Below are 23055 nucleotides of genomic sequence, written 5' to 3'. Positions count from 1 at the left end.
TATGCACTTGCTTTTGTAAGTCGCTCCGGATAAGATCGTATGATGAAATATATATATGTAAGTTACAAGTATAAAGTTTATCACCATATGAATATTACAGAAGTGGTGGGTGACAGTCTGTTCTGGGATGGTGTGTTAGAGGTGACGAAGACATATATCTGGGCCAGGAAGGTAGTGAAGGCTCCCTGTCTCAACAGACTCTACAGTGTGTTAGAGGTGATGAAGACATATATCTGGGCCAGGAAGGTAGTGAAGGCTCCCTGTCTCAACAGACTCTACAGTGTGTTAGAGGTGACGAAGACATATATCTGGGCCAGGAAGGTAGTGAAGGCTCCCTGTCTCAACAGACTCTACAGTGTGTTAGAGGTGACGAAGACATATATCTGGGCCAGGAAGGTAGTGAAGGCTCCCTGTCTCAACAGACTCTACAGTGTGTTAGAGGTGATGAAGACATATATCTGGGCCAGGAAGGTAGTGAAGGCTCCCTGTCTCAACAGACTCTACAGTGTGTTAGAGGTGACGAAGACATATATCTGGGCCAGGAAGGTAGTGAAGGCTCCCTGTCTCAACAGACTCTACAGTGTGTTAGAGGTGACGAAGACATATATCTGGGCCAGGAAGGTAGTGAAGGCTCCCTGTCTCAACAGACTCTACAGTGTGTTAGAGGTGACGAAGACATATATCTGGGCCAGGAAGGTAGTGAAGGCTCCCTGTCTCAACAGACTCTACAGTGTGTTAGAGGTGACGAAGACATATATCTGGGCCAGGAAGGTAGTGAAGGCTCCCTGTCTCAACAGACTCTACAGTGTGTTAGAGGTGACGAAGACATATATCTGGGCCAGGAAGGTAGTGAAGGCTCCCTGTCTCAACAGACTCTATAGTGTGTTAGAGGTGACGAAGACATATATCTGGGCCAGGAAGGTAGTGAAGGCTCCCTGTCTCAACAGACTCTACAGTGTGTTAGAGGTGACGAAGACATATATCTGGGCCAGGAAGGTAGTGAAGGCTCCCTGTCTCAACAGACTCTACAGTGTGTTAGAGGTGATGAAGACATATATCTGGTCCAGGAAGGTAGTGAAGGCTCCCTGTCTCAACAGACTCTACAGTGTGTTAGAGGTGACGAAGACATATATCTGGGCCAGGAAGGTAGTGAAGGCTCCCTGTCTCAACAGACTCTACAGTGTGTTAGAGGTGACGAAGACATATATCAGGGCCAGGAAGGTAGTGAAGGCTCCCTGTCTCAACAGACTCTACAGTGTGTTAGAGGTGACGAAGACATATATCCGGGCCAGGAAGGTAGTGAAGGCTCCCTGTCTCAACAGACTCTACAGTGTGTTAGAGGTGATGAAGACATATATCCGGGCCAGGAAGGTCGTGAAGGCTCCCTGTCTCAACAGACTCTACAGTGTGTTAGAGGTGATGAAGACATATATCCGGGCCAGGAAGGTAGTGAAGGCTCCCTGTCTCAACAGCTTCATCTCCACATCAATCAGGAAGTCTCTCGGCTGTCTCACCTGCCGCTGCAGGTACACCGCCCCCGTAAAACTGTTCAGCTTCCGCGTGGAGAAGTAGTTCTCCTCGTTACCGTGGGTGATGGAGATAGCAATGTTGTCTCCCCTGTAGGCGGGGGAGGGGCCAATCCTGAATATCTGAGTGGGGATGACAATGTTGATCTGGAAGCTCAGCTGGTAGTAGGTGATTCTCAGAGGAGAGGTCTGGCAGTCTACAGAGTTAGCTGGACAACCACTGCGCTCACAACGACTGGAGAGAGAGAGAGAGAGTTAGGGTGAGAGAGAAAATGTTTTTTTAGTGAGAGGGTTAGAGAGAGAGAGAGAGACATATTTCCCTCAGATTACACAGATCCACAAAGAATTCGAAAACAAATCCAATTTTGAAAAACTCCCATATCTACTGGGTGAAATTCCACATTGTGCCATCAGAGCAGCAAGATTTGTGACCTGTTGCCACGAGAAAAGGGCAACCAGTGAAGAACACGCACCATTGTAAATACAACCCATATCTATGCTTATTTATTTTATCTTGTGTCCTTTACCATTTGCAGATTGTAAAAACACTGTATATATATATATATATATATATATATATATATATATATATATATATATATATATATATATATATAATACGACATTTGTAATGTCTTTATTGTTTTGAAACTTCTGTATGTGTGATGTCTACTGTTAATTTTTATTGTTTATTTCAATTTATATATTATCTACCTTACTTGCTTTGGCAATGTTAACACATGTTTCCCATGCCAATAAAGCCCCTTGAATTGAATTGAATTGAATTGAGAGAGAGAGAGAGAGAGAGGGTTAGAGAGAGAGAGGGAGAGAGAGAGAGAGAGAGAGAGAGGGGGAGAGGGTTAGAGAGAGAGAGAGAGAGAGAGAGAGAGAGAGAGGGGGAGAGGGTTAAGAGAGAGAGAGAGAGAGAGAGGGTTAGAGAGAGAGAGAGAGAGAGAGAGGGTTAGAGAGAGACAGAGAGAGAGAGAGAGAGAGAGAGAGAGAGAGAGAGAGAGAGATTGGGTTAGAGAGAGAGAGAGAGAGAGAGAGAAAGAGGGGGGTTAGAGAGAGAGAGGGTTGGAGAGAGAGTGTGAGGGTTAGAAAAAGAAAGAGAGAGAGAGAGAGAGAGAGAGGGAGAGAGAGATGGGGTTAGAGAGAGAGAGAGTGAGGGTTAGAGAGAGACAGAGAGAGAGAGGGTTAGAGAGAGAGAGAGAGGGTTAGACAGAGAGAGAGAGAGAGAGAGGGGTTAGAGAGAGGGAGAGAGAGGGTTAGAGAGAGAGAGAGAGAGAGAGAGAGGGTTAGAGAGAGAGAGAGAGAGAGATTGGGTTAGAGTGAGTGAGTGTGAGTGTGAGTGTGAGTGTGTGTGTGTGTGTGTGTTGTACTCACGTATCTGAGACCTTTCTGTAATATGGAGGGCAGGAGAAAGAGAGACACCTGTACCCTCCCTGGATGTTGGAGCAGGTCTGTTCTGTAGAGCAGTTATGAACTCCTGTTGTGCACTCATCAATATCTACAACAGACAGACTCATCAATATCTACAACAGACAGACTCATCAATATCTACAACAGACAGACAGACTCATCAATATCTACAACAGACAGACAGACTCATCAATATCTACAACAGACAGACTCATCAATATCTACAACAGACAGACTCATCAATATCTACAACAGACAGACTCATCAATATCTACAACAGACAGACTCATCAATATCTACAACAGACAGACTCATCAATATCTACAACAGACAGACAGACTCATCAATATCTACAACAGACAGACTCATCAATATCTACAACAGACAGACCGACTCATCAATATCTACAACAGACAGACTCATCAATATCTACAACAGACAGACTCATCAATATCTACAACAGACAGACTCATCAATATCTACAACAGACAGACTCATCAATATCTACAACAGACAGACTCATCAATATCTACAACAGACAGACTCATCAATATCTACAACAGACAGACAGACTCATCAATATCTACAACAGACAGACAGACTCATTAATATCTACAACAGACAGACAGACTCATCAATATCTACAACAGACAGACTCATCAATATCTACGACAGACAGACTCATCAATATCTACAACAGACAGACTCATCAATATCTACAACAGACAGACTCATCAATATCTACAACAGAAAGACAGACTCATCAATATCTACAACAGACAGACTCATCAATATCTACAACAGACAGACAGACTCATCAATATCTACAACAGACGGACAGACTCATCAATATCTACAACAGACAGACAGACTCATCAATATCTACAACAGACAGACAGACTCATCAATATCTACAACAGACAGACAGACTCATCAATATCTACAACAGACAGACTCATCAATATCTACAACAGACAGACTCATCAATATCTACAACAGACAGACAGACTCATCAATATCTACAACAGACAGACTCATCAATATCTACAACAGACAGACAGACTCATCAATATCTACAACAGACAGACTCATCAATATCTACAACAGACAGACTCATCAATATCTACAACAGACAGACTCATCAATATCTACAACAGACAGACAGACTCATTAATATCTACAACAGACAGACAGACTCATCAATATCTACAACAGACAGACTCATCAATATCTACAACAGACAGACTCATCAATATCTACAACAGACAGACTCATCAATATCTACAACAGACAGACTCATCAATATCTACAACAGACAGACAGACTCATCAATATCTACAACAGACAGACTCATCAATATCTACAACAGACAGACTCATCAATATCTACAACAGACAGACTCATCAATATCTACAACAGACAGACTCATCAATATCTACAACAGACAGACTCATCAATATCTACAACAGACAGACTCATCAATATCTACAACAGACAGACTCATCAATATCTACAACAGACAGACTCATCAATATCTACAACAGACAGACAGACTCATCAATATCTACAACAGACAGACAGACTCATCAATATCTACAACAGACAGACAGACTCATCAATATCTACAACAGACAGACAGACTCATCAATATCTACAACAGACAGACAGACAGACTCATCAATATCTACAACAGACAGACTCATCAATATCTACAACAGACAGACTCATCAATATCTACAACAGACAGACAGACTCATCAATATCTACAACAGACAGACTCATCAATATCTACAACAGACAGACTCATCAATATCTACAACAGACAGACTCATCAATATCTACAACAGACAGACTCATCAATATCTACAACAGACAGACTCATCAATATCTACAACAGACAGACTCATCAATATCTACAACAGACAGACTCATCAATATCTACAACAGACAGACTCATCAATATCTACAACAGACAGACTCATCAATATCTACAACAGACAGACAGACTCATCAATATCTACAACAGACAGACAGACTCATCAATATCTACAACAGACAGACAGACTCATCAATATCTACAACAGACAGACTCATCAATATCTACAACAGACAGACTCATCAATATCTACAACAGACAGACTCATCAATATCTACAACAGACAGACAGACTCATCAATATCTACAACAGACAGACTCATCAATATCTACAACAGACAGACTCATCAATATCTACAACAGAAAGACAGACTCATCAATATCTACAACAGACAGACTCATCAATATCTACAACAGACAGACTCATCAATATCTACAACAGACAGACTCATCAATATCTACAACAGACAGACTCATCGATATCTACAACAGACAGACAGACTCATCAATATCTACAACAGACAGACAGACTCATCGATATCTACAACAGAAAGACAGACTCATCAATATCTACAACAGACAGACTCATCAATATCTACAACAGACAGACTCATCAATATCTACAACAGACAGACTCATCAATATCTACAACAGACAGACAGACTCATCAATATCTACAACAGACAGACTCATCAATATCTACAACAGACAGACAGACTCATCAATATCTACAACAGACAGACAGACTCATCAATATCTACGACAGACAGACTCATCAATATCTACAACAGACAGACTCATCAATATCTACAACAGACAGACAGACTCATCAATATCTACAACAGACAGACTCATCAATATCTACAACAGACAGACAGACTCATCAATATCTACAACAGACAGACTCATCAATATCTACAACAGACAGACAGACTCATCAATATCTACAACAGACAGACTCATCAATATCTACAACAGACAGACAGACTCATCAATATCTACAACAGACAGACTCATCAATATCTACAACAGACAGACAGACTCATCAATATCTACAACAGACAGACTCATCAATATCTACAACAGACAGACTCATCAATATCTACAACAGACAGACAGACTCATCAATATCTACAACAGACAGACAGACTCATCAATATCTACAACAGACAGACTCATCAATATCTACAACAGACAGACTCATCAATATCTACAACAGACAGACTCATCAATATCTACAACAGACAGACTCATCAATATCTACAACAGAAAGACAGACTCATCAATATCTACAACAGACAGACTCATCAATATCTACAACAGACAGACAGACTCATCAATATCTACAACAGACAGACTCATCAATATCTACAACAGACAGACAGACTCATCAATATCTACAACAGACAGACTCATCAATATCTACAACAGACAGACTCATCAATATCTACAACAGACAGACTCATCAATATCTACAACAGACAGACTCATCAATATCTACAACAGACAGACTCATCAATATCTACAACAGACAGACTCATCAATATCTACAACAGACAGACTCATCAATATCTACAACAGACAGACAGACTCATCAATATCTACAACAGACAGACAGACTCATCAATATCTACAACAGACAGACAGACTCATCAATATCTACAACAGACAGACAGACTCATCAATATCTACAACAGACAGACAGACTCATCAATATCTACAACAGACAGACAGACTCATCAATATCTACAACAGACAGACTCATCAATATCTACAACAGACAGACTCATCAATATCTACAACAGACAGACAGACTCATCAATATCTACAACAGACAGACTCATCAATATCTACAACAGACAGACTCATCAATATCTACAACAGACAGACTCATCAATATCTACAACAGACAGACTCATCAATATCTACAACAGACAGACTCATCAATATCTACAACAGACAGACTCATCAATATCTACAACAGACAGACTCATCAATATCTACAACAGACAGACTCATCAATATCTACAACAGACAGACTCATCAATATCTACAACAGACAGACTCATCAATATCTACAACAGACAGACTCATCAATATCTACAACAGACAGACAGACTCATCAATATCTACAACAGACAGACAGACTCATCAATATCTACAACAGACAGACAGACTCATCAATATCTACAACAGACAGCCAGACTCATCAATATCTACAACAGACAGACTCATCAATATCTACAACAGACAGACAGACTCATCAATATCTACAACAGACAGACTCATCAATATCTACAACAGACAGACTCATCAATATCTACAACAGAAAGACAGACTCATCAATATCTACAACAGACAGACTCATCAATATCTACAACAGACAGACTCATCAATATCTACAACAGACAGACTCATCAATATCTACAACAGACAGACTCATCGATATCTACAACAGACAGACAGACTCATCAATATCTACAACAGACAGACAGACTCATCGATATCTACAATAGACAGACAGACTCATCAATATCTACAACAGACAGACTCATCAATATCTACAACAGAAAGACAGACTCATCAATATCTACAACAGACAGACTCATCAATATCTACAACAGACAGACAGACTCATCAATATCTACAACAGACAGACTCATCAATATCTACAACAGACAGACTCATCAATATCTACAACAGACAGACAGACTCATCAATATCTACAACAGACAGACTCATCAATATCTACAACAGACAGACTCATCAATATCTACAACAGACAGACTCATCAATATCTACAACAGACAGACTCATCAATATCTACAACAGACAGACAGACTCATCAATATCTACAACAGACAGACAGACTCATCAATATCTACAACAGACAGACAGACAGACTCATCAATATCTACAACAGACAGACAGACTCATCAATATCTACAACAGACAGACTCATCAATATCTACAACAGACAGACAGACTCATCAATATCTACAACAGAAAGACAGACTCATCAATATCTACAACAGACAGACAGACTCATCAATATCTACAACAGACAGACTCATCAATATCTACAACAGACAGACAGACTCATCAATATCTACAACAGACAGACTCATCAATATCTACAACAGACAGACAGACTCATCAATATCTACAACAGACAGACAGACTCATCAATATCTACAACAGACAGACAGACTCATCAATATCTACAACAGACAGACTCATCAATATCTACAACAGACAGACTCATCAATATCTACAACAGACAGACTCATCAATATCTACAACAGACAGACTCATCAATATCTACAACAGACAGACAGACTCATCAATATCTACAACAGACAGACAGACTCATCAATATCTACAACAGACAGACAGACTCATCAATATCTACAACAGAAAGACAGACTCATCAATATCTACAACAGACAGACAGACTCATCGATATCTACAACAGACCGACTCATCGATATCTACAACAGACAGACTCATCGATATCTACGACAGACAGACAGACAGACTAATCAATATCTACAACAGACAGACTCATCAATATCTACAACAGACAGACTCATCGATATCTACAATAGACAGACAGACTCATCGATATCTATAACAGACAGACACATCGATATCTACAACAGACAGACTCATCAATATCTACAACAGACAGACTCATCAATATCTACAACAGACAGACAGACTCATCAATATCTACAACAGACAGACTCATCGATATCTACAACAGACCGACTCATCGATATCTACAACAGACAGACTCATCGATATCTACGACAGACAGACAGACTCATCAATATCTACAACAGACAGACTCATCGATATCTACAATAGACAGACAGACTCATCGATATCTATAACAGACAGACAGATCAATATCTACGACAGACAGACAGACTCATCAATATCTACGACAGACAGACAGATCAATATCTACAACAGACAGACAGACTCATCAATATCTACAACAGACAGACAGACTCATCAATATCTACAACAGACAGACTCATCAATATCTACAACAGACAGACAGACTCATCAATATCTACAACAGACAGACACATCAATATCTACGACAGACAGACAGACTCATCGATATCTACGACAGACAGACAGACTCATTGATATCTACAACAGACAGACAGACTCATCGATATCTACAACAGACAGACAGACCAATATCTACGACAGACAGACAGACTCATCAATATCTACGACAGACAGACAGATCAATATCTACGACAGACAGACAGACCAATATCTACGACGGACAGACAGACAGATCAATATCTACGACAGACAGACAGACAGATCAATATCTACGACAGACAGACAGACAGACAGACAGACAGACAGACAGACAGACAGACAGACAGAGAGACAGACAGACAGACAGACAGACAGACAGACAGACAGACAGACAGACAGACAGAGAGACAGACAGACAGACAGACAGACAGACAGACAGAGAGAGACAGACAGACAGACAGACAGACAGACAGACAGACAGACAGACAGACAGACAGATGGTACTGACCACTGTGACCCCTGTGATAGCTCAACCCATAAGGACATGAATATGGATATAGAACAGCCCTGTATATAAAGTGTGTGAGACGCTGGGTGATGTCAGTCCGTACCTCTGCAGGTGTGTCCGGTGGTTGACATGGTGTATCCGTTAGGGGGACAGGCACACTGATAGCTACCTGGGATGTTCACACACTGGAACACACACAGGTTGCCAATACTCTGGGAACACTCATCAATATCTGCAATAGAGAAACATGTCAATATAAACACACAGGCTATTGGTAACATGGTGGTAGAGCTGTCATGGTGTGATACCTTCACAGGTGTGTCCGTCTTCCTTCAGGTAGAAGCCCTGTCTGCAGTAACATTGGTAGGACCCATAGATGTTAGCACACTCCTGACCACACGGACTCGAGTCACACTCATTCAGATCTGAGAAAGAGAGAGAAAGAGATCAACAACACATCTGCCCAGATCAAGGGAATGCTGTGCTTTGTAAAGATGTGTACGAATGTGCATGAGTCCTCTGGATGCTATTTCTCCTCAGAGCCCCCAGGCTCAGCCACCAAGGCAAAGTCACACAGCAAAGTCCTTGAAATCAAATCTATAAACCTTGGGTAATGAAACAGGTTCATCAAACAAGGACAAGTCACTCAGCCAACTTGGATTGGAAAACCCACCACCGGCCCTGGTGATAGGCCCAGGCCGATAGTTGTCAAGTTTCTGGGGTTCAAAGACAAGGTAGCTGCTCTGGAACAAGCCAAGAACTTGAGAGGAACATATATCTTCCTCAACGAGGACTATCCTGAAGCTGTGTGCCAGAAGAGGAAAGAACTGACCCCATGAAAGCTGCCAGAGCGCATGGGGACATTGCTTACATCCACTATGACAGACTCATTGTCCACCCTCCCTCCCAGAAGCCTGGAAGGGATGAGAGAGCCAAGCATATGGGTTCGTAGCCTCAATGCTTATGGGGGAGGTTTTGCTGCTGACACAGAGCCCCGCCGATCCATCATGACTGGTCTGCCAATGTAACCGCCCGAGGAGGTTTCAACAGACTCTTGTTGCGACGTCCCCCTGCTAGCCCCGGCCTGCTAGCCGTCTGAATCGCTGTGCCTCCAGCTTGCCTAGCTACTCACTGGACCCTATGATCACTCGGGTACACATGCCTCTCCCTAATGTCAATATACCTCGTCTATTGCTGTTTTGGTTAGAAATGTTGGGCAGGGCAGGGCAGGGCAGGATGGAAATAGGTCTATAACAGTTTGGGTTTAGAGGCAGGGCAGGATGGAAATAGGTCTATAACAGTTTGGGTTTAGAGGCAGGGCAGGGCAGGATGGATATAGATCTGTAACAGTTTGGGTCTAGAGGCAGGGCAGGGCATGATGGATATAGGTCTGTAACAGTTTGGGTCTAGAATCAGGGCAGTGCAGGGCAGGATGGATATAGGTCTATAACAGTTTGGGTTTAGAGGCAGGGCAGGATGGAAATAGGTCTATAACAGTTTGGGTCTAGAGGCAGGGCAGGGCAGGATGGATATAGATCTGTAACAGTTTGGGTTTAGAGGCAGGGCAGGATGGAAATAGGTCTATAACAGTTTGGGTTTAGAGGCAGGGCAGGATGGAAATAGGTCTATAACAGTTTGGGTCTAGAGGCAGGGCAGGGCAGGATGGATATAGATCTGTAACAGTTTGGGTCTAGAGGCAGGGCAGGGCATGATGGATATAGGTCTGTAACAGTTTGGGTCTAGAATCAGGGCAGTGCAGGGCAGGATGGATATAGGTCTATAACAGTTTGGGTCTAGAGGCAGGGCAGGGCAGGATGGATATAGGTCTGTAACAGTTTGGGTCTAGAGGCAGGGCAGGGCAGGGCAGGATGGATATAGGTCTATAACAGTTTGGGTCTAGAGGCAGGGCAGGGCAGGATGGATATAGGTCTGTAACAGTTTGGGTCTAGAGGCAGGGCAGGATGGATATAGGTCTATAACAGTTTGGGTCTAGAGGCAGGGCAGGGAAGGATGGGATATAGGTCTGTAACAGTTTAGGTCTAGAGGCAGGGCAGGGCAGGGCAGGATGGATATAGGTCTGTAACAGTTTGGGTCTAGAGGCAGGGCAGGGCAGGGCAGGATGGATATAGGTCTGTAACAGTTTGGGTCTAGAGGCAGGGCAGGGCAGGATGGATATAGGTCTATAACAGTTTGGGTCTAGAGGCAGGGCATGATGGATAGAGGTCTGTAGCAGTTTGGGTCTAGAGGCAGGGCAGGATGGATATAGGTCTGTAACAGTTTGGGTCTAGAGGCAGGGCAGGGTGGATATAGGTCTGTAACAGTTTGGGTCTAGAGGCAGGGCAGGGCAGGATGGATATAGGTCTGTAACAGTTTGGGTCTAGAGGCAGGGCAGGGCAGGATGGATATAGGTCTATAGCAGTTTGGGTCTAGAGGCAGGGCAGGGCAGGATGGATATAGGTCTGTAACAGTTTGGGTCTAGAGGCAGGTCAGGATGGATATAGGTCTATAACAGTTTGGGTCTAGAGGCAGGGCAGGGCAGGATGGATATAGGTCTGTAGCAGTTTGGGTCTAGAGGCAGGGCAGGATGTATAGAGGTCTGTAACAGTTTGGGTCTAGAGGCAGGGCAGGATGGATAGAGGTCTGTAACAGTTTGGGTCTAGAGGCAGGGCAGGATGGATATAGGTCTATAACAGTTTGGGTCTAGAGGCAGGGCAGGGCAGGATGGATATAGGTCTGTAACAGTTTGGGTCTAGAGGCAGGGCAGGGCAGGGCAGGATGGATATAGATCTATAACAGTTTGGGTCTAGAGGCAGGTCAGGGCAGGGCAGGATGGATATAGGTCTATAACAGTTTGGGTCTAGAGGCAGGGCATGATGGATATAGGTCTGTAACAGTTTGGGTCTAGAGGCAGGGCAGTGCAGGGCAGGATGGATATAGGTCTATAACAGTTTGGGTCTAGAGGCAGGGCAGGGCAGGGTGGATATAGGTCTGTAACAGTTTGGGTCTAGAGGCAGGGCAGGATGGATATAGGTCTATAACAGTTTGGGTCTAGAGGCAGGGCATGATGGATATAGGTCTGTAACAGTTTGGGTCTAGAGGCAGGGCAGTGCAGGGCAGGATGGATAGAGGTCTGTAGCAGTTTGGGTCTAGAGGCAGGGCATGATGGATATAGGTCTGTAACAGTTTGGGTCTAGAGGCAGGGCAGGGCAGGGCAGGATGGATATAGGTCTGTAACAGTTTGGGTCTAGAGGCAGGGCAGGATGGATATAGGTCTGTAACAGTTTGGGTCTAGAGGCAGGGCAGGGTGGATATAGGTCTGTAACAGTTTGGGTCTAGAGGCAGGTCAGGGCAGGGCAGGATGGATATAGATCTATAACAGTTTGGGTCTAGAGGCAGGGCAGGGCAGGATGGATATAGGTCTGTAACAGTTTGGGTCTAGAGGCAGGGCAGGGCAGGGCAGGATGGATATAGGTCTGTAACAGTTTGGGTCTAGAGGCAGGGCAGGGCAGGGCAGGGCAGGGCAGAATGGATATAGGTCTGTAACAGTTTGGGTCTAGAGGCAGGTCAGGGCAGGGCAGGGCAGGGCAGGATGGATATAGGTCTATAACAGTTTGGGTCTAGAGGCAGGTCAGGGCAGGATGGATATAGATCTATAACAGTTTGGGTCTAGAGGCAGGGCAGGATGGATATAGGTCTGTAACAGTTTGGGTCTAGAGGCAGGGCAGGGCAGGGCAGGGCAGGGCAGGGCAGGGCAGGGCAGGGCAGAATGGATATAGGTCTGTAACAGTTTGGGTCTAGAGGCAGGGCAGGGCAGGGCAGGGCAGGGCAGGGCAGGGCAGGATGGATATAGGTTTGTAGCAGTTTGGGTCTAGAGTGTCTCCGCCTTTGAAGAGGGCGATGACCGCGGCAGCTTACCAACCTTTGCGGATCTCAGACGACACAAAAGAGAGGTTGAACAGGCTAGTAATAGGGGTCTCAACAATTTTGGCGGATAATTTTAGAAAGAGAGGGTCCAGATTGTCTAGCCCAGCTGATATCTAGGGATCCAGATTGTCTAGCCCAGCTGATATCTAGGGATCCAGATTGTCTAGCCCAGCTGATATCTAGGGATCCAGATTGTCTAGCCCAGCTGATATCTAGGGATCCAGATTGTCTAGCCCAGCTGATATCTAGGGATCCAGATTGTCTAGCCCAGCTGATATCTAGGGATCCAGATTGTCTAGCCCAGCTGATATCTAGGGATCCAGATTGTCTAGCCCAGCTGATATCTAGGGATCCAGATTGTCTAGCCCAGCTGATATCTAGGGGTCCAGATTGTCTAGCCCAGCTGATATCTAGGGATCCAGATTGTCTAGCCCAGCTGATATCTAGGGATCCAGATTGTCTAGCCCAGCTGATATCTAGGGATCCAGATTGTCTAGCCCAGCTGATATCTAGGGATCCAGATTGTCTAGCCCAGCTGATATCTAGGGATCCAGATTGTCTAGCCCAGCTGATATCTAGGGATCCAGATTGTCTAGCCCAGCTGATATCTAGGGATCCAGATTGTCTAGCCCAGCTGATATCTAGGGATCCAGATTGTCTAGCCCAGCTGATATCTAGGGATCCAGATTGTCTAGCCCAGCTGATATCTAGGGATCCAGATTGTCTAGCCCAGCTGATATCTAGGGATCCAGATTGTCTAGCCCAGCTGATATCTAGGGATCCAGATTGTCTAGCCCAGCTGATATCTAGGGATCCAGATTGTCTAGCCCAGCTGATATCTAGGGATCCAGATTGTCTAGCCCAGCTGATATCTAGGGATCCAGATTGTCTAGCCCAGCTGATATCTAGGGATCCAGATTGTCTAGCCCAGCTGATATCTAGGGATCCAGATTGTCTAGCCCAGCTGATATCTAGGGGTCCAGATTGTCTAGCCCAGCTGATTTCTAGGGGTCCAGATTGTCTAGCCCAGCTGATATCTAGGGGTCCAGATTGTCTAGCCCAGCTGATATCTAGGGATCCAGATTGTCTAGCCCAGCTGATATCTAGGGATCCAGATTGTCTAGCCCAGCTGATATCTAGGGATCCAGATTGTCTAGCCCAGCTGATATCTAGGGATCCAGATTGTCTAGCCCAGCTGATATCTAGGGATCCAGATTGTCTAGCCCAGCTGATATCTAGGGATCCAGATTGTCTAGCCCAGCTGATATCTAGGGATCCAGATTGTCTAGCCCAGCTGATATCTAGGGATCCAGATTGTCTAACCCAGCTGATATCTAGGGATCCAGATTGTCTAGCCCAGCTGATATCTAGGGATCCAGATTGTCTAGCCCAGCTGATATCTAGGGATCCAGATTGTCTAGCCCAGCTGATATCTAGGGATCCAGATTGTCTAACCCAGCTGATATCTAGGGATCCAGATTGTCTAGCCCAGCTGATATCTAGGGATCCAGATTTTGCCATTTTTTCAGAACATCAGCTGTCTGGATTTGGGTGAAGGAGAAGCAGGGGGGGCAAGTTGCTGCAGTGTGTTCTGAAATGTTGGCCAGGTTAGGGGTAGCCAGGTGGAAAGCATGGCCAGCTGTGGAAAAATGCTTATTGAAATGATTGATTCTCATAGATTTATGTTTCCTTTCCTCAGTGGGCAGCTGGGAGTTGGTGCTCTTATTCTCCATGGACTTTACAGTGTCCCAAAACTTTTTAGAATTAGTGCTACAGGAAGCACATTTCTGTTTGAAAAATCTAGCCTTAGCTTTCCTAACTGACAGAGTATATTGGTTCCTGACTTCCCTGAAAAGTTGCATATCACGGGGGCTATTCGATGCCAATGCAGAACACCACAGGATATTTTTCTCGTGGTCAAGGGCAGTCAAGTCTGGGGTGAACCAAGGACTATATCTGTTTGGAATGAGACTAATGTGAGGTAAAATAAATAATTAATTAATCAGAAGACTATTGATCAGATATGAAAATATCTGAAAGGTTATATTGGGGAATTATAACTTTGTAATCTGAATATTTTCCTTGGTGCCCCGACTTCCTAGTTAATTACGGTTACATGATTAATGAGTCTAATCGCGTAATACTAATTACAGAGAATCTTTGATAAAACTAAGTCTTCAATTTAATGATAGTAAAGGCAAGACACTTCACAGTACTACATGAGGTTCTGAAGTACCTTCACAGTACTACATGCAGTTATGTAGTACCTTCACAGTACTACATGCAGTTCTGAAGTACCTTCACAGTACTACATGCAGTTCTGAAGTACCTTCACAGTACTACATGAGGTTCTGAAGTACCTTCACAGTACTACATGCAGTTGTGAAGTACCTTCACAGTACTACATGCAGTTCTGTAGTACCTTCACAGTACTACATGCAGTTCTGAAGTACCTTCACAGTACTACATGAGGTTCTGAAGTACCTTCACAGTAGTTCTGGAGTGCTTCCACAGTATTAGTTCTGTCACAGTTGTCTTACCTTCACAGTTCTTCCCGTCGAAGGCCAGAGAGAAGCCTTCTGTACAGGAACACTGGTAGGATCCTGGACTGTTCTCACACGTCTGAGCACATAGCCTGCCGGGGTAGCTCCAACACTCATTCACATCTAGAGAGGAGAGGAGAGGAGAGGAGAGGAGAGGAGAGGAGAGGAGAGGAGAGGAGGGAGGAGAGGAGAGAGAGGAGGAGAGGAGAGGAGAGAGAGGAGAGAGAGGAGAGGAGAGGTGGGGAGAGGAGAGGAGAGGAGAGGAAGAGAGGAGAGTAGAGGAGGAAAGAGAGGAGGGGAGAGAGAGGAGAGGAGAAGAGAGGAGAGGAGAGAGAGGAGAGGAGAGGAGAGGAAGAGAGGAGAGTAGAGGAGGAGAGAGAGGAGGGGAGAGAGTAGAGAGAGGATGGGAGAGGAGAGTAGAGGACGAGAGAGAGGAGAGTAGAGAGAGGATGGGAGAGGAGAGTAGAGGACGAGAGAGAGGAGAGGAGAGTAGAGGATGAGAGAGAGGAGGAGAGGTCAGGTTAGCGTAATAGAGAGGTATAGAGGTGTGGGTGCGTGCATTTGTGAGTGAGTGAGTGAGTGGGTGCGTGCATTTGTGAGTGAGTGAGTGAGTGAGTGGGTGCGTGCATTTGTGAGTGAGTGAGTGAGTGAGTGGATGCGTGCATTTGTGAGTGAGTGAGTGAGTGGGTGCGTGCATTTGTGAGTGAGTGAGTGGGTGCGTGCATTTGTGAGTGAGTGAGTGAGTGGGTGCGTGCATTTGTGAGTGAGTAAGTGAGTGAGTGGGTGCGTGCATTTGTGAGTGAGTGAGTGAGTGGGTGCGTGCATTTTTGAGTGAGTGAGTGAGTGGGTGCGTGCATTTGTGAGTGAGTGAGTGAGTGGGTGCGTGCATTTGTGAGTGAGTGAGTGAGTGGATGCGTGCATTTGTGAGTGAGTGAGTGGGTGCGTGCATTTGTGAGTGAGTGAGTGGGTGCGTGCATTTGTGAGTGAGTGAGTGAGTGAGTGCGTGCATTTGTGAGTGAGTGAGTGAGTGCGTGCATTTGTGAGTGAGTGAGTGAGTGAGTGCGTGCGTGCATTTGTGAGTGAGTGAGTGAGTGGGTGCGTGCATTTGTGAGTGAGTGAGTGAGAGCGTGCATTTGTGAGTGAGTGAGTGAGTGTGTGGGTGCGTGCATTTGTGAGTGAGTGAGTGAGTGGGTGCGTGCATTTTTGAGTGAGTGAGTGAATGAGTGAGTGGGTGCGTGCATTTGTGAGTGAGTGAGTGAGTGAGTGGGTGCATTTGTGAGTGAGTGAGTGAGTGGGTGCGTGCATTTGTGAGTGAGTGAGTGAGTGAGTGCGTGCATTTGTGAGTGAGTGAGTGAGTGCGTGCATTTGTGAGTGAGTGAGTGAGTGCGTGCATTTGTGAGTGAGTGAGTGAGTGGGTGCGTGCATTTGTGAGTGAGTGAGTGAGTGAGTGAGTGGGTGCGTGCATTTGTGAGTGAGTGAGTGAGTGAGTGCGTGCATTTGTGAGTGAGTGAGTGAGTGAGTGGGTGCGTGCATTTGTGAGTGAGTGAGTGGGTGCGTGCATTTGTGAGTGAGTGAGTGAGTGAGTGCGTGCGTGCATTTGTGAGTGAGTGAGTGGGTGCGTGCATTTGTGAGTGAGTGAGTGAGTGAGTGGGTGCGTGCATTTGTGAGTGAGTGAGTGCGTGAGTGAGTGCGTGCGTGCATTTGTGAGTGAGTGAGTGAGTGGGTGCATGCATTTGTGAGTGAGTGAGTGAGTGAGTGGGTGCGTGCATTTGTGAGTGAGTGAGTGAGTGCGTGCGTGCGTGCGTGCATTTGTGAGTGAGTGAGTGGGTGCGTGCATTTGTGAGTGAGTGAGTGAGTGGGTGCGTGCATTTGTGAGTGAGTGAGTGCGTGCATTTGTGAGTGAGTGAGTGAGTGCGTGCATTTGTGAGTGAGTGAGTGAGTGAGTGAGTGAGTGAGTGCGTGCATTTGTGAGTGAGTGAGTGAGTGAGTGAGTAAGTGAGTGAGTGAGTGCGTGTTACCTACCGCTGCAGACCTGGCGTAGTGCATCGTACAGGTAGCCTGTTTGACAGTCACAGCGGTAGCTACCAGGGAGGTTATGGCAGATCTGGCCCTCACCACACCCATGGTTACCTGTCTGACATTCATCCACATCTACCCAGGGAAGAGAGGCATCACTTCAGGAACTGACACTGCTCTCTCTTTCTCTCTGTATTTGTCTTTGTCTCTCAATTCGAAGGGCTTTATTGGCATGTCATACATATGTTTACAAAGCAGGTCAAATAAGCAATAAACAAAAACAACAATAACAAATGAAAACAGAATATTTCTCTCACAAGAGAGGCATTTCAAATGATATACTGTATTGTTGTCTTTGTACAGTGCTGTAACAATGTGCAACGAGTTGCAGTACGAAAGAGAAGATAAATAAACAGAGGAATATAGGTTGCATTTATAATGGTGTTTGTTCTGGTTGCCCTGGCAACAGGTCACACATCATGCTGCTGTGATTGCACACTGGTATTTCACATAATAGATATGGGAGTTTATCCAAATTGGATTTGTTTTTTCAAATTCTTTGTGGGTCTGTGTAATCTGAGGGAAATATGTGTGTCTAATATGGTCATACGTTTGGCAGGAGGTTAGGAAGTGCAGCTCAGTTTCCACCTCATTCTGTGGGCAGTGAACACAGCCTGTCTTCTCTCGAGAGCCAGGTCTGGTTATGGCAGTGGTCACCAACCTTTTCTGAGTCAAGACCTCTTTCTGAGTCAAAATGCATGCCGAGATCTACCACTCTGATATTTTATTAACATGACTTAAAAAAATGTAAGCCTATGCAACATTAACCAATTAAAAACAGTTCTGTAGCAATGAGGTTTGTACAGTAGTAGGCTATAGGCCCAATACATTATCCCTGCATATTGGCTATACTCAGTAGGCTATAGAAACAATACATTATCACTGCATATTGGCTATGCTCAGTAGGCCCAATACATTATCCCTGCATATTGGCTATGCTCAGTAGGCTATAGAAACAATACATTATCACTGCATATTGGCTATGCTCAGTAGGCTATAGGCCCAATACATTATCCCTGCATATTGGCTATACTCAGTAGGCTATAGGCCCAGGACATTATCCCTGCATATTGGCTATACTCAGTAGGCTATAGAAACAATACATTATCCCTGCATATTGGCTATACTCAGTAGGTTATAGACCCAATACATTATCCCTGCATATTGGCTATGCACAGTAGGCTATAGAAACAATACATTATCCCTGCATATTGGCTATACTCAGTAGGTTATAGAAACAATACATTATCCCTGCATATTGGCTATGCTCAGTAGGTTATAGACCCAATACATTATCCCTGCATATTGGCTATGCTCAATAGGTTATAGACCCAATACATTATCCCTGCATATTGGCTATGCTCAGTAGGCCCAGTACATTATCCCTGCATATTGGCTATGCTCAGTAGGCTATAGACCCAGTACATTATCCCTGCATATTGGCTATGCACAGTAGGCTATAGAAACAATACATTATCACTGCATATTGGCTATGCACAGTAGGCTATAGAAACAATACATTATCACTGCATATTGGCTATGCTCAGTAGGCTATAGAAACAATACATTATCACTGCATATTGGCGATAGGCCCAATACATTACATTATCACTGCGTATTGGCTATACTCAGTAGGTTATAGACCCAATACATTATCCCTGCATATTGGCTATACTCAGTAGGCAATAGGCCCAATACATTATCCCTGGATATTGGTTATGCTCAGTAGGCTATAGAAACAATACATTATCACTGCATATTGGCTATGCTCAGTAGGCCCAATACATTATCCCTGCACATTGGCTATACTCTGTAGGCTATAGAAACAATACATTATCACTGCATATTGGCTATACTCAGTAGGCTATAGGCCCAATACATTATCCCTGCATATTGGCTATACTCAGTAGGCTATAGACCCAATACATTATCCCTGAATATTGGCTATGCTCAGTAGGCTATAGAAACAATACATTATCACTGCATATTGGCTATGCTCAGTAGGCCCAATACATTATCCCTGCATATTGGCTATACTCAGTAGGCTATAGAAACAATACATTATCACTGCATATTGGCTATACTCAGTAGGCTATAGAAACAATACATTATCACTGCATATTGGCTATACTCAGTAGGCTATAGGCCCAATACATTACATTATCACTGCGTATTGGCTATACTCAGTAGGTTATAGACCCAATACATTATCCCTGCATATTGACTATACTCAGTAGGCTATAGGCCCAATACATTATCCCTGGATATTGGTTATGCTCAGTAGGCTATAGAAACAATACAATATCACTGCATATTGGCTATGCTCAGTAGGCTATAGAAACAATACATTATCACTGCATATTGGCTATACTCAGTAGGCTATAGGCCCAATACATTACATTATCACTGTGTATTGGCTATACTCAGTAGGTTATAGACCCAATACATTATCCCTGCATATTGGCTATACTCAGTAGGCTATAGGCCCAATACATTATCCCTGGATATTGGTTATGCTCAGTAGGCTATAGAAACAATACATTATCACTGCATATTGGCTATGCTCAGTAGGCCCAATACATTATCCCTGCATATTGGCTATGCTCAGTAGGCTATAGAAATACTACATTATCACTGCATATTGGCTATGCTCAGTTGGCTATAGGCCCAATACATTATCCCTGCATATTGGCTATACTCAGTAGGCTATAGACCCAATACATTATACCTGCATATTGGCTATGCTCAGTAGGTTATAGACCCAATACATTATCCCTGCATATTGGCTATACTCAGTAGGCTATAGACCCAGTACATTATCACTGCATATTGGCTATGCACAGTAGGCTATAGAAACAATACATTATCACTGCATATTGGCTATGCACAGTAGGCTATAGAAACAATACATTATCACTGCATATTGGCTATGCTCAGTAGGCTATAGAAACAATACATTATCACTGCATATTGGCTATGCTCAGTAGGCTATAGACCCAATACATTATCCCTGCATATTGGCTATGCTCAGTAGGCTATAGACCCAATACATTATCCCTGCATATTGGCTATGCTCAGTAGGCTATAGACCCAATACATTATCCCTGCATATTGGCTATGCTCAGTAGGCTATAGACCCAATACATTATCCCTGCATATTGGCTATGCTCAGTAGGTTATAGACCCAATACATTATCCCTGCATATTGGCTATACTCAGTAGGCTATAGACCCAGTACATTATCACTGCATATTGGTTATGCACAGTAGGCTATAGAAACAATACATTATCACTGCATATTGGCTATGCTCAGTAGGCTATAGAAACAATACATTATCACTGCATATTGGCTATACTCAGTAGGCTATAGGCCCAATACATTACATTATCACTGCGTATTGGCTATACTCAGTAGGTTATAGACCCAATACATTATCCCTGCATATTGGCTATACTCAGTAGGCTATAGGCCCAATACATTATCCCTGGATATTGGTTATGCTCAGTAGGCTAGAGAAACAATACATTATCACTGCATATTGGCTATGCTCAGTAGGCCCAATACATTATCCCTGCATATTGGCTATACTCAGTAGGCTATAGAAACAATACATTATCACTGCATATTGGCTATACTCAGTAGGCTATATAAACAATACATTATCACTGCATATTGGCTATACTCAGTAGGCTATAGGCCCAATACATTACATTATCACTGCGTATTGGCTATACTCAGTAGGTTATAGACCCAATACATTATCCCTGCATATTGGCTATACTCAGTAGGCTATAGGCCCAATACATTATCCCTGGATATTGGTTATGCTCAGTAGGCTATAGAAACAATACATTATCACTGCATATTGGCTATGCTCAGTAGGCTATAGAAACAATACATTATCACTGCATATTGGCTATACTCAGTAGGCTATAGGCCCAATACATTACATTATCACTGCGTATTGGCTATACTCAGTAGGTTATAGACCCAATACATTATCCCTGCATATTGGCTATACTCAGTAGGCTATAGGCCCAATACATTATCCCTGGATATTGGTTATGCTCAGTAGGCTATAGAAACAATACATTATCACTGCATATTGGCTATGCTCAGTAGGCCCAATACATTATCCCTGCATATTGGCTATGCTCAGTAGGCTATAGAAATAATACATTATCACTGCATATTGGCTATGCTCAGTTGGCTATAGGCCCAATACATTATCCCTGCATATTGGCTATACTCAGTAGGCTATAGACCCAGTACATTATCACTGCATATTGGCTATGCACAGTAGGCTATAGAAACAATACATTATCACTGCATATTGGCTATGCACAGTAGGCTATAGAAACAATACATTATCACTGCATATTGGCTATGCACAGTAGGCTATAGAAACAATACATTATCACTGCATATTGGCTATACTCAGTAGGCTATAGGCCTAATACATTATCCCTGCATATTGGCTATACTCAGTAGGCTATAGACCCAGTACATTATCCCTGCATATTGGCTATACTCAGTAGGCTATAGGCCCAATATATTATCACTGCATATTGGCTATGCTCAGTAGGCTATAGACCCAATACATTATCCCTGCATATTGGCTATGCACAGTAGGCTATAGGCCCAATACATTATCCCTGAATATTGGCTATGCTCAGTAGGCTATAGAAACAATACAGTATCACTGCATATTGGCTATGCTCAGTAGGCCCAAAACATTATCCCTGCATATTGGCTATGCTCAGTAGGCTATAGAAACAATACATTATCACTGCATATTGGCTATGCTCAGTAGGCCCAATACATTATCACTGCATATTGGCTATGCTCAGTAGGCTATAGACCCAATACATTATCCCTGCATATTGGCTATGCTCAGTAGGCTATAGACCCAGTACATTATCCCTGCATATTGGCTACTTTCATGCGTTTTGCCAGCAGCTCTTTGTTGTGCATCAAGCATTGCGCTGTTTATGACTTCAAGCCTATCAACTCCCGAAATGAGGCTGGTGTAACCGAAGTGAAATGGCTAGCTAGTTAGCGCGCGCTAATAGCTTTTCAAACGTCACTCGCTCTGAGCCTTCTAGTAGTTGTTCCCCT

General features: G+C 43.7%; 1 protein-coding gene across 1 annotated transcript in view; it reads right to left on the bottom strand.

Moving 5' to 3' along the window:
* Window positions 1–1047: 1047 nt before the first annotated feature.
* The window catches only part of fbln2 (fibulin 2), a 139228-nt gene continuing 117220 nt past the window's right edge, over window positions 1048–23055 (bottom strand). Inside the window, exons 10-15 of the mRNA XM_064967371.1 lie at window positions 17883–18011; window positions 15858–15983; window positions 9702–9818; window positions 9497–9625; window positions 2910–3033; window positions 1048–1761 (exon numbers count right to left, since the gene is read on the bottom strand). Coding sequence (XP_064823443.1) covers window positions 1401–1761; window positions 2910–3033; window positions 9497–9625; window positions 9702–9818; window positions 15858–15983; window positions 17883–18011 — 986 coding nt within the window. The 3' untranslated portion in view covers window positions 1048–1400. The remainder of the gene's footprint in view (window positions 1762–2909; window positions 3034–9496; window positions 9626–9701; window positions 9819–15857; window positions 15984–17882; window positions 18012–23055) is intronic.

Source organism: Oncorhynchus masou, chromosome 6, assembly GCF_036934945.1.
Source record: "Oncorhynchus masou masou isolate Uvic2021 chromosome 6, UVic_Omas_1.1, whole genome shotgun sequence".
NCBI classification, from domain to species: Eukaryota; Metazoa; Chordata; class Actinopteri; order Salmoniformes; family Salmonidae; genus Oncorhynchus; species Oncorhynchus masou.
Note: the sequence above shows the minus strand (reverse complement) of the source record. Positions and strands in the feature narration are given on the sequence as shown.